Consider the following 14017-nt stretch of genomic DNA (forward strand, 5'->3'; position numbering starts at 1 on the left):
CGTGCCAAGAGAACGAGGCTTATGAGGGAACTGTGTCTGCCAATCAGAACGCGAGCGTCCAGTCTGTCGCTCCTGGAAAAGGGAAGGGGCTTGCGTTCTGATTGGCTGACACGGGTCCTCATAAGGCTCGGTCTCTGGCCACGAGCGTCATTTCACATCTGTTCACATCCGACTGCCATGCCACGGAGGTAAGATTAATATTTTATTGGACTTTTTAGTACTTTATTCTGAACAAAACGGAAGGAGGGTTTGTTTCACTTTTATCATAATTAACGAGCAAAACTGGATAAAGTAAATCAGTGGTTGTAAACGTGTCATACACATATTTGCTTTCACGTGATTCACCTATGGCACTCACATACGTAGAAAAATATTTTACATCAGAGACCACAGGATTAAATTCCCGCGCTTTTGTGATGGAAAAGGACATTTTTAATCGATTCTCTTTGGTATTTACTCGGAATCTATATTAGAAAATAATACCTGGTTGCGTTAAAGTTTCACCTATATTCATCTTTCTTGCCTCCCTCTTTTTTGTTTGGTAAAAAAAAATTTATATTCCTCATTTTCATTTAATATAAATTCCCATAAAATAGATATATTTTTTTGTCTTTTCAAACTGCGAATGTGAAAAATTATTAAAATAGATTATAAATAATTTTTTCCTAATGGAAAAGTTGTTTGTCTATAGTCGAAAGTTGATAAAAAGCTCCTTTGAATCTGGCACGAAAGGACAATTTTTCATTTTAACGACTCTAAATCGAAATCTCGCATTTCGAAAAAATCGATAGAAAATTTAGCGTCATTAGGATTTATCACATATTTCTGGTCCATTTTATTTTCTGAAGAATCACAGACTTTGTTTTATAGAATAAAACTTGTAGATTAAATATAAAATAGGTATGTACTTTATAATCAATCCTTCAATTTGTCTTTAAATTAGTAAAATTATAAAAAAAACCACTTTAGACCAAAAAAAGAAAAGAAATTCAATCTAGTTTATTGGAATTCGTTTCTCTATTCATGCTTTTCAGAAACGAATTTCAATATTTTTTTAATCTTTGAAAATCCGTTTATTGTAAAAGGCAATTAGAAGATTATCCGCATCGTTGGAAAAATGATATTTTTTATCCTTTAGTTAAAAAAACAGAATATTAGAGAGGAATAATAAAATAATTGAATAAAGTAAATTCAGTGATGCTGAAAATTCTATAAATATAATTTATTACTATAAATTAAATTTAAAAAAAAGAATAAATTTTTTTTTTATAATACATAATTTATGTAGTATCAAATTACATAAATAATCATAAATAACAATCAATGCGGATATATAATAAAAAAAAAGGAATAAAAAATATCTATTTTCTATACCGACAAATGGGGCAATTAGTAGCAGGACTTTTAATTTTGAGTTAGTATTTTAATTATGGACGTTCTTGTTGTCCAATTTGTCCAATTTTCGGAAATGAAACATTTACGAAAACTGTCCATATATTGCAAAGATCGCAGACGGTATAATATTCAATAAAAACTAATTAAAGTTGAATAATGAAATTAACTTCTATATATAAACTGAGAAGAACGATTTTCGTTGACGTTAAAAAATAAAAAGCAATATAATACGCAATATAATACTCAAGTATCGAATGTTATTTTTAATTTAGTCGAGTGCTCTAATATGTCTAATATTTATAAATATGCAGACGTCGTTTATTTTTGCCCAATTGTTTTAATATTGGCTTCTAAATAAATCTAACTGAATTAGATATCGAGAAAGTGCTCTCCAATGAGTTTTGAATGTCAGCTCTACTATTGGTACGCTCTACTTGAAAATTTAACTGATTTAATACAGATTTATATATTTTATTAAAAAAAAACTTACAACTTTATTAATAAGTAATTTCTGTTTAATAATAATAAATTAATATATATTATTGAGAAAAGTGTGAGGAGAAAATACAGAAAGTTGAGAATTTAAAAGTCAACTTACCCATGAGTAGCGAAATTGGAATAAATTGATAAAAATTTCCGGGCAAGATCACGCTCTTTGTTGGTGTACTTGAGAGACGTGTTGAGTGGAAGACCAAAGACATATTCAATTTCATCTCCATGCATTACGCCCATCCAGTCACCCCACAAATTTGTACTACTCGTCTGCAACAGAGGGTAAAAACAATTTTCTATTTCATTAAAATTTTCATTTCCAAAAAACATATTTTTAAATTCAAAATCTAATTTAAATTAAATGAATTTAATTTAATTTAATTTAATTTCTTGACCATCACTTTATCACTTTTCTAATTTTATTTCTCTTTTCTATAAACGTAATTAATTTAATAATAGTTTTGAAATAATATTCAAACATAGCGGACGATTGTTGGATAATTGTTTGGAATAAAGAAAAAAGGAATGAAAGAAAGATATAGGAAGGGAGAGAAAATAGGCGGGAAAAGAAAGGGAATAATTTTTTAGAGCTAAAGAAATAGTGACGGAATATATAAACAAAGAGGACCTTAACCAATTTTAATGAGCACTTTTATCCCAAACAAGAGAACTGCTAGTTTATAATTACGTGACTTGACCTCGCGACCTAATTCTTTTTCTTTTTTTTTATTCTTTTTAGTGAACATTCTTCTAATTTTTCTTCTCGAAGAATATAATAGAGTTCCTATCGATGCAGAAAAATTGAGAAAATGGCTTGCCAAAGCCTCAAGGTTAGACGTAATTTGAAAAATTCTTTCAATATATCACACAAAGGAATTTAAAGAAAAGAGCTACTCGAATATTTTAATTTTCATCTTTATTTATTTTTCGGTTTAGTTGTACAATTTTAATTCTTGATAATTAAGAAAAATTAGATTAGATGTTTTTTCTCAAAGTAGAATAATAGAATATCGAGTGAAAGGAAATAAAAAAGTTGGCATTATAATATTATTAATATTAATAGAGAAATAAAAAGGAAATTATAATAAATTGTGTAGAGATAATGACACAGTCGCTGACCCATTTTTAACAGAAATCTTATAATCTTTTCTATTCAGAAAATGAATGATGGACTTTTCTAAAAAGTCGCCTTCACTTTCGGTTAATTTCATTGTCTTAAACTTGACTTTCTTTATTTAAAGCTTTTTCACCAACTTCCCTTATTGTGGTCTGGCTTTAGAATTTTGCGTTGTTGTTTTTTCTCTCTTTTTTCGACGAAAGGAGACAGAAAACAGATCTTTTTATTTACAATGAGCCTCGTTGGTCGGAACGAGAATGCAAATGAAAGACTAATGACTCTCCTGTGCTTGAATAAAGGCAGATACATTTGAAAAGTTCTCTATTCTCTCTCAGTCACTCTAATTCTCTTTTTGCATCTATATCGCAGTTAAATAAATTTATAATGTAACAATTTACTCGAAAATTTACATAAAGTAAATTTGTTTTCTCCACACATTTTCTTTCATATAACAGTGTTTGAATTTTTCAATTAGAAAATATATTATGATGAAATATTGCCGTAAGGAGACAGAAAATATATTTCTTTTTATTATTTATGACCGTTGAGTGAAAAAATCATTATTCATGTAATTGAAACACAGAAATGAATATTTTATTTTAAAATTGAAAAAAAGAAAAGGACCATTTTTTTAATACTTTGTAACTGGGTTACTGGGTTTTATTGGGAATAATATGAAAAAGTAAAATTTATTCGCATAAAAATGTTTTTGGTTCAAGAGAATGTTTTATAAAAAAATGTAGTTTATTAAAAATGTAAATATACATTTAAAAATGGAAGTGAGTACCTTTACTAGAATCATTCCACTAGAATTTTCAGAAAATGTCTTTGCAGTGAGGAGACACTTTAAATAAAAAATTATCATCCAAGAAATATAAGAAATACGAGAAGCAAATTTACTTGACGATTCTCCGAGTAGTGAATCTTTCATCAAATGGATAAAAAAGGGAAGCTATAATTTACCCTCTTTTATTATACATTGACACTATTTTTTAATTGAAATTTCTGTAATTACTTTTCATTGTTTTATAAATTTTTTTTTTTAATTTAATTTCAGTTCATTTTATAGTAACGTTTTGGATTTATTACTGTTTTTTAAACTTACAATACCTGAATTTTTCAATTTAGATTTTATTATTAATAAAGAGAGAAATCAGTGAGTGGAAAATCAAAATAATAATAATTATTATTATTATTTCTCTTATGATGTAATTGCTCAAAAATATTTTATTGGATTTAAATTACAAGTACAATGTGGACTGATTTACTAATGAACATATTAATATAAGTTAATTATATAATTTAAGTTATCTCATTTTAATGAGCGTCAAATATTAACAAAAAAGTTTTTGGTATTTTACATTATCTACGTGAATTATTATATTTTAGATATAAATAAACGTAAAATAAAAAATAAAATGGCTAAAGTTTAAAGGTGGCGTTGAAGCACGACACGAATTAATAATCAAAATTTAAACTAAATTAATAATAAGTTACATTGAAATTAAACAGAGAACAGACTTTAAATGTTTAAATGAAACTTAAGTTTTTAATTAAATGAGTATATATATTTAAAATTAATGAGATTATAAATAAAGTAAATTATAGCTCTTCTTGCAGACAATGCTGAGAGAAAAGACAAATTAATTTTAGAATAAACAATAATAAAATAATAATGAATAAATTTACAACTTTTATTCACAAACAGTAATAACTAATAAGATAATAAAATTTAAATAACAAGGAGATGTCATATAAAGATCCTATCAGCGTGATATAGAGAATAATGTTAATCATGCACGGCTTCATTTCTCAGAACTGATTGCAGCATATGTATACAATATGTATATATGAAAATCTTGAGGGAAATTTACTCGCTGGAATAATTATATATATATTTGGCCCAGTTTTCCCTTTTCTTAAGCTTAAACTGTATTCATTGCGCTTAATATAGCACATGGATAACTATTCTCGTCTTACCGGAGAGAGAATCTAAGATAAACGATTTCCAGCATCGTAAAACGCATGAATTTCTAAGCTTGCCAAGTAAATAAGCAGAAATGAGATGCGAGATGCGTAAAGTATTAAGCTAAAATACGTAAAAGAAGAGGAAGACTTTGATTTATTATTCACTTGGCTAAATTACGGCATTGTAATAAGATAAATAGACCCTTTAATTAAATTCTCCACTGAATTTTTTATTACTCACGCAGATAAGAACACTTTCCTTTATTATTTAATGACGCATTCAAAATGAGGGAAACTGTTTTGAAGACGAATTTGTGCAAAGTAAAATTTCTTTTGATGTTTCATTTTTGCATTATAATTTGTCGAAGACAATAAACAATATTGCCGGAGTCAAGTGGTTGGGTAAATTTTGTTTATCCTCGTGTATATGTACAAGGTGTTCTAGTTTATCTTGCGAAGGAAACGGCTGAATTAGAACGGAGAATAGTCTGACAAAGCGGACGAGACAACGGCTTGGTGTGCCACTAATTTGTGAGAAAGCGTCTCAACTCTCAAGTTAACTCTAATCTACACCCCTATAAAGAATCATGTGCGACAAACCGGTAGATTTTCCTTTTTTTAAAAAAGTAGTACTGTATGCTGCTATGCTGGAAAAATTAAGAAATACAGAGTGAAATAGTATCCTAGTTTGCTGCAAAAGTCTTAATTGAAGTTAAAAATTTACCAGACCTTGAAACGGATTTAATTGTTTGTTAAAACATTTGTTGTTGAATTAACACTTGAAAATCGATGATCACTTGCCTTTATTATTGTTATGTTAGTATTATTATCAGCGTAGGAAACAACTAAATATTATGTTTGGTGAGAACCAACTCTTTTTTTTTATTCAACAAGTCTAAACACTGAAACATTGAGTTTGGCAAAGATTTCATTAGCAAATATATTACGAAATACATCTGCTGTAAAAACCTACTTTCCCACGCGATGCCAATGGATAAATTAAATAATAAAATCCTTGATCATGTGCCCGCACTGTCGACATAGTGACTGATTGAAACCAAGGGACAATGTTATTGACACTATGGGGAGAATGTTGGATAATACGGAATCATTAAGGGGATCGAAGGCGACAGTCTTGCCAATATTATTGACCCTCGGCAATGTTGGTAACACTGGTAGGCTTTCAAGATTACGCCTGTGATGACATCATTGACACTAAACTGCAAATTGAACGATCGAAATTACTGGAAATTACGGGTCGATCGTAATATGTTGATTATCTCTCTCTCTCTCTCTCTCTCTCTCTCTCTCTGCGTGTCCACTGCTTTCGATAGTTCACTAACAACTAGCAATTAAAATAAACTTATAGTAATTTTATATTCATGAAGAACTTGATTATAGTTTTTTTCCTTCTGTACACCCAGCGAATATCATTTACAAAAGGTATAAATACATTATAGGCGAAAGTTGAGGATCATTTAAATGCAGAATTATATCTGGGACCGCAATTTCCCATTCTGGAGGATGGTATATCCTTGATTAAGAGAAATTCTCAAAGGACAAGTTCAGAGTCATTAGAATGTGCAAACTTGCCAGCGAGAATCCAAAGTTCCATAGTCGAATTGTTCAGCCATTGTTCCAGATGAATCAAGAAACATATATTTTACAGAACAATCGGCAATAAATTTTGCCATTTTTCTCGCCATTTTTCTCTCTCACCTATATACCAAAATAGCGATTATTGGGAAAATAAATTTTTCTCAAACAATTACCAAAAATAAGCTCAAAAAGTAAATAATACGAAAAAGAGATTTGGAAAAATTAAATACTTTGCTTAATTTTCATTTGTTTTGAATAACACATATTCTTCCTCTTGAAATAATTAATTAATGAAAATCCCCCCTGGAGCTTGAAATTATTGAACGAACTTTCAAAAACAAAACCAATATAAAGCCCCATTGCGTCCTTCGCTTTCACTAATACAACGATGAACTTATTCACAGATAGTTTTATCGAGGTTCAGTTTACACATCCTGGATATTCTCCACCAGAATCCATTAATGTCCCGCTGTAGTTAATTGATGTTGACACTGGTCCTGGGGAAATACTTATTCACTTTTTTTTTAATTCAATTATTTTCTGGATAATATTGTTTATTCCAAATCGTTTTTGTCATTAATGGTAATTCAATTAATATTTTTTTAAAAAATTATTTAGCGGATGTATAAAATCTTCTGAATTGCGCATTTATTTGTATACAATTTAATTGAACATTTTCAATCAAATAATATATCGATAATTTTACTATTAGTAAATTAATATTTAGACTCGAAATAAATAATAATTACATCAAATAAACTCTGCAAATATTGAAGCAATAATTTTTTTAGTCGATATTTAAATGGAGCAAACCGAATAAAAACAGTAACAATAAAAGTAATAATTTAATCGATTTGATAAAAATTATTGGTTTAAAATATATTAAAAATATATTTATTTCTGGATAGTAATATGAGTGAAATAAAATGTTTCTCAGTGACAGTGTTCGAATTAATTTTAATATTTTGATGAGGGGTGACATTATTGGGGAAATGCAGTTATGATGTTTCTTTTTCTATTATTGCATTACTTATGGCAATATTTAGTTTAGTCCCGTGATGATTGTTTAACAATTGCAATAAGGCAATTACAGTGCTTTTCACGCATCGCTGTGCAATGCACGTAGAACGACGCGGCGCCTAGTTTCGAATGTTTCAATGTTTCATTATAACACAGTTTCGTCGTGTGGAACGTCATGAAAATGGGGACACTTAGACGTCACAGAATTAACGCTGACTCGATATGAGAATTTCAACTGACCTTTTGCTAATTAATGTCATTTATAGAATATATTTTATATATGTACATATATTATCTATTTTTGTACATTTAATACATTTTATTCATTTTTTATATATATATATATTAAAAAGATTTCATACATTTTATATACATTTTATAAATTGAAATTTATATTTTCATCCAATTTACAAATTTAGAAAAATATTTTTATATATTTTATAAATTGGAAAATATATTTCGTATTCAGGAGCTTATTTGATAACATTTTATTTTTGAGAAGGGATTCACATATAGTTTGTGCGAGAGGGAGTTAAAAAATAGTTCCATATTTCCGGTTGCCTATGGCTTTGGAAAAAATATTGATAAATACATTTTTTTCACCATTCTTTTTTGGCTCAATACGTTGAATGCGAACGAAAAGAGATTTATATGAAAAATTATACTCTCCTCCCTATCTTAAACTACTAAATCTTTAGAAAAAAAAGTGCAAACTAATATTTTTCCTCACGTAACGTTGAAAGTGCGGGATTTTTTTTTAGAAAATATTGTATAGGTATATTTTTGATTTTACGATAAAACTTTGGGATAATGGTGAAATCCGTTTAATTTATGAATTTTCATAAAAAATTTTTATCATGAGCATGACTTTGACCCTTTCGACCTACTTTTGGAGTTATCTTTTTAAAATCAAACAATAGGAATTAATTATTATAATAGAATTATTATAAAATTAAATAATTTTTGTCTAATTAAAAGAGAGAAAAATTAAATTCAAGTCAAGTAAATTCAATTTACGAATGTCACTGTCCTTTAAAGATAAATTAATTGGATTCGTTTCATATACTAAAAATAAAATACTGAAAATGAGAAATGTTATTTAGCCGAGTTTGAAATTATTTACATTGCTTATCATGTGGCATGTGATATTCGCCCCACAGTCACCGATATGGGCGGCACATGTCGAGGATATCTTGAATCTCGGGCCGATTCGACATGATTTGCCATTATGCGAAGTTGGCCACAGGACATTTCGTGATTCGTTATCAATACATATCAGGTCTAATCAGTAGATATACTGCCTCCTCAGGAAGCTTATTACTTTTAAAGTAAGAAATATTTTCTCGAAAGTTTGTTTAAAAATTTTTGAGAAGCCAATAGAAAATGTATTTGATGGAAAAGCGAGAACGTAAGTGATTTTGTTGTTTTAATCTTTGCATCTCGAGAATAAGTAGTTTGGTGTCGTGAGTGATAACGTTTGCCCGTGCCTCGTAAACTCGATACGAGCTTTCACACTCGCCTTTCTCAAGTAATCTCAAGTAAATGAGCGAGAGAGAAGGGAAAAAATTTAAGACCATACACCATACAGCTTTAATCTTATAATGTTCCCGTCTACTCGTCGCTTAAAAATAAAGTGCCGCTAACGAGAATGCACGCCACATCAAAGCGCAACAAGCATGAATCATAAAAGACATTGTCTCGTTGCCTTAAAAAATATCGCGTGAGAAAAGTTGGCACACACAGGCGTAAAATATATTCCTTTTGAACTGCACCCCTTTCTAGTTTCTAGTGAAACTCCATGAAAAATGCATTCGTCATTTCATAATTTTCATTTCACCTTTTCTACTTATTATGCCATTATCATAAAAAGCAAAATTACACAAACATAATTATTTATATCCTCTCATTATCATTCTAATTTCTTCCCCTTTCATGACACAATTACGTCAGTCACAATTTAGTCCATATCAACTTTAAATAGAAATGTTTTCAGTCCAAGTAGTAGTCCGTCCAATGAACGGATTAATCAGATTATATCGATATGAAAAGATTTTACTACTCTAAATGCGAAAACAATGTTAGCCCCTTATTTGCCGAGAAAAGTAACTGAAAAGAGAGCCATCTTCGACTCCTAGGATCGAACAATTCGATATTTTCAGTTACCCTCAAGGCAGTAAAACGTACGACAAGTCGTGACCTGACTTTCCCGGGATGTTCCCGAGGGAAGTTCTATAAGACCTAACAAAGCACAGCCTCCGGTACATTATTCACGATCGTGCTGGATATACACTTAGACTAGTCGTAAAATAATTAATTGTAAAACCCTGTACTTCATGGGGTACAGAAAAAGTAGACTATTTATTTTCAGCTGGTGCAATAACAGAAGAATATCGCTGTAACTAAACGCTTCTTTAACACTAACTTTTCTGTAAGCTTTCATAAATTTTAAAACTAATTAAAGCAATTTGCCTAAGACTGAGATTTATGTGTTGTGCACCAAGATATCATTCATACACAGTTTCTGAGTATCAGCACTTGAAATGCAAGGAACACTTGAAATGTCATCCAAATTATAATGCATATATTTTGTATGCGTACTGACGCTCGGGTCATATTAATAACAGAACTCATTTGTCACAAAAGAGCTTACTCTCGCCTCCTATTCAAAAGTTTAATTGTATATATAATCTCGGTTGGCCGCAAGATTTATTACAGAGTTTTCCCAGCCGGACACAAATTGTATTTTCTTATTCTATGTATATTCAAAATTGAAAAATATATATGCAAACCGTCTTCTCCAAATCTAAATTAGTCCTCAAATGCCATCTCCGATAAAAGATGCAAATTAATTAAACTATTAGTTATTTTTAACAGTAACATACTATTTAAATTAGTGAGTGACTTACAATTAGTTATTTTTCATGTAATGCAAATCTAGAAATTAGAAATTGAAATATCTACTATTATCTGTCTTAATATAAAAGTGAAAATAATTATTATTATTAAAAAACGATAATAGGAATAAGGAATAAGGAAAAATGTTGAAAGGGTTTCTTTTTAATTTTAATGAGTTTATGGGAAAGTTTAGGGCTTGGCGTGGTATATGGTGTACGTTTAAACTAACGAGTCTCGTCTTAATTAACATCCTCGTGAACCAAAAAGGCCAATCAGAAGGATCCTTTAACACGAAAACCGCGTGCGGTCCAAGTTGGCTTAATGACACTTTCACGACGAGCAACGACGAGCAACGACGAGCAATTTCCTGCAGAATTGTAGTTATACTATTCACGCAGTCGCTAGTTGCAAAATAGAGATTCTACTTGAGAACAACACAACTGCGGAGCTATGACTAACATGAATTCTCCAAACGACAATATGACCACTTGCGAGGGCATATATAAATTTATGCTTGTATGTGTGTTTGTGTTTTTGTCTACCTACAGGGTGAATATGCAAGTTCAAATAACATATTTCAAAGGCAATTCTCAAAATCTAATCAAAAACTTCTTATAGTTATTGAGAATAACTGTAATTTCATTACAGCAAAAAGTTCAGTTGGTGTTTCAAATAGGATTTGTAGTTAATATTCACAGGGCTCGAACCAGTGAAAGTATTTAAAAATACGAACATAATGTAAATACGAAACCCTAATGAGTCCTCGACAAGGAGTGATCGATATCTTCACGTTTTATAATAATTAAAGATGGTCCAGTGATAAAATCGTTATTTTACATTATACGAAAATTGTACTTTTTGTACCTTTTGAATTTTCAATTTTTTATCAATTCTTGTCGAAATCAACTATATTTTTAATAATTTTCGAAAAAGTTCTTTGAGAATTTTCAAATACATTTCTTAACAATATTTAATTTTACGAAATTTCAATTATTCCTCAATTCTTCAATTAAATATATATTCAATTAAATATATATTCGAAAATAGAAACAAAATAATATAAAAAAATTCAATTAAACATTTTCAAGAAAATTTATTGCAAAATTCAATTATTTATAAAAATTTACGCTATATTGCTTTTAATATTCAATTATTATCTAAAATTTTAATTGAAATTCATTTTTAAATCAATTTTTATTAGAAAATTCTACTAGAATTCAATTATTTAAATACAAAAATAAATAATTTATTGAATAATTTAATGTTTCTTAAAATTGAATTCTCATAAAGAATATTTTATCAACAAATTTTTAAATATTAAAATATTAAAATTGTATTAAAATTTAAAAATAATTAAAATTCTACATTAATTATTATTTATGAAAATAATTGAATTCCTAAAAAGAATTTTATTTACCAAAATAATTGAATCTCTGTAAAAATTTTATTATTTATTAAAGTAATGGAGTTATTAAAAAGAAATTTAAAAAAATTTATAAATAATTGAATTCCTATGTAATTTTTAATGTTTATGAAAATAGTTTAATGTTTACGTAGAATTTTATTAAATTTTTTTTTTAATAATTGAATTCTTTTGGAAAATTTTATTAAAATAATAGATATTGAAAATCATTGAACTGAAGAAATTTTTTGAAAATAATTTTTTGCCAAGAATTGTAGGTATTAAAATTGTTGGAAATAATTAACTTCCTCATAAAAATTTTGTTATTTTTGAATTTCTGCGAAGAATTTTATAAAAAATATTTAAAAATAAAATTGAATTCCTGCGAAGAACTTGGTTCTTTATGATAATATTAATTTAATTTTTCTGACGAATTTTGTTATTTATCAAGATTTTTGTTATTTATTATTTATTAAAGTAATGGAGTTATTACGAAGAAATTAAAAAAAAAGTTATAAATAAGTGAATTCCTGTGAAATTTTTATTGTTTATAAAAATAGTTAAATGTTTACGTAGAATTTTATTAAAATTTTTTTTGAATAATTGAATTCTTTTGAAAAATTGTATTAAAATAGTAGATATTGATTTGAGGATTTTTTTGAAAATAATTGAAATTTTGCCAAGAATTTTATTACAATATTTTTGAAAATAATTGAATTTCGGAGAAGAATTTTATTAGTTATATAAAAATAATTGGAATTTTGACGAGATTTAAAAAATTTTTTTGAAAATAATTGAATTTCTGGAATTATTTCTAACTTTTTGAAAATTTCCAAAATTATATCGTACAATTTACGAACATTTCGTCCTTTTTCAATCAAATTACGGACTTTACGGACCTTTTTTATAAAAAAAACTTACCTTTTAGGTAATCTCATAGTTAGAGGAAAAATCTTCTTCTAATATCTCAATAAAATTTTTCCTCTTAACCCGTTGCCTGTTTCCGACCCACGGGTGGGTCGTGAAAAAGTATGGCCATAACTGTTTCCGACCCACCCGTGGGTCGTGTTCACTATCACTCAAAATAAATATAATTTGTATATAAATTGATAGATATTTTTCTTTATATCAATATTATAAGAAATTATAAGGGTCATTAATGATATTTTAGAAAATAATTGAATAATTAGTTATAATTTAAATATATTATACTATTTGAAAAAGTATCAGATTCCGCTGGGCAGTTTGGGACAATCATGTTGTATTTTCCTCAAACAGTTAAGGGGTTAAAAGAAAAGTAGGTATGCGTATTATAGTGATTAATAAATTTTTTATTTTTTTTGAGGGTCTGATATCAAAAATCAAAAACACTAAATTAAAGTGGAATTAATAAATACATTTAAAAAAATAAATACTTGTAATTAGACTATTAGAGATGAGTTTTAGTGGTTTTTTATATATAAAAAATAACTAGAAAATAATGTCTGAAATGGAATCATATTGGCTTCGTCCCTCGGTCACATTTCGAATTAAAAGCTCCGACCTCGCTTGCAGAGAAGGTAAATAGTCACTTGATCTAACTATGAGCTTCCTTCTGGTTTCCGGTAAGATCCAGAGAGATTAGCTTGCCTGCGGCGACGGAGGGTCAGCCCAGGCTTATTAAAGTACCAGGGTTCGAGATTAGACCTGGCAAAGACACTGTTGCGGTAGCCACTGTGGTCTTGTAATCGTAATGAATTAATCCTCAACCCAAACCCAAAATCCGTGTCCATTTCACCTACCCTTTTACAATTAAAAGAATTCATTTTTTTCCTTCAGTTTTGAAATTAAATAAAATTCACTTTTTTCAAGTGTTTCTTCAACTTTTGTTTTCTGGAAATTCGAAATCCATCCTTTTGCCATTAGAGAGAAGATGGGGTAATATAACTAGCGCGCCACCCCCAGTTTGACAATTTCCTCTCCTTGAACTTAGTTTCCAGTTCCCACGAGTGCAGCGTTGAATCTTGAAGAATCGGGCAACACCTGCGCAAAAGCTCCTTGAAAACTTTTCAGGCCAAGAGTTTCCTGGAGGAAGTTTTTGGTTCTGTTTGGTCCTGTTTGGTTCTGTTTCCAAGGCACGCCGCCTCATG

At 28.8% G+C, this 14017-nt stretch overlaps 2 protein-coding genes across 2 annotated transcripts in view; one reads left to right on the forward strand and one right to left on the reverse strand.

The window, feature by feature from the left end:
- The window catches only part of LOC122504482 (acetylcholinesterase-like), a 90974-nt gene that overhangs the window by 4529 nt on the left and 72428 nt on the right, over positions 1 to 14017 (reverse strand). Inside the window, exon 4 of the mRNA XM_043615613.1 lies at positions 1994 to 2157. Within this exon, the coding sequence (XP_043471548.1) occupies positions 1994 to 2157 (164 nt within the window). The remainder of the gene's footprint in view (positions 1 to 1993; positions 2158 to 14017) is intronic.
- Positions 1 to 14017, forward strand: part of LOC122504481 (uncharacterized protein PF11_0207-like) — a 112774-nt gene that overhangs the window by 2061 nt on the left and 96696 nt on the right. The window lies entirely within an intron of this gene.

This window comes from Leptopilina heterotoma, unplaced genomic scaffold (genome assembly GCF_015476425.1).
Source record: "Leptopilina heterotoma isolate Lh14 unplaced genomic scaffold, ASM1547642v1 Lhet_299, whole genome shotgun sequence".
In the NCBI taxonomy this organism is placed as follows: Eukaryota; Metazoa; Arthropoda; class Insecta; order Hymenoptera; family Figitidae; genus Leptopilina; species Leptopilina heterotoma.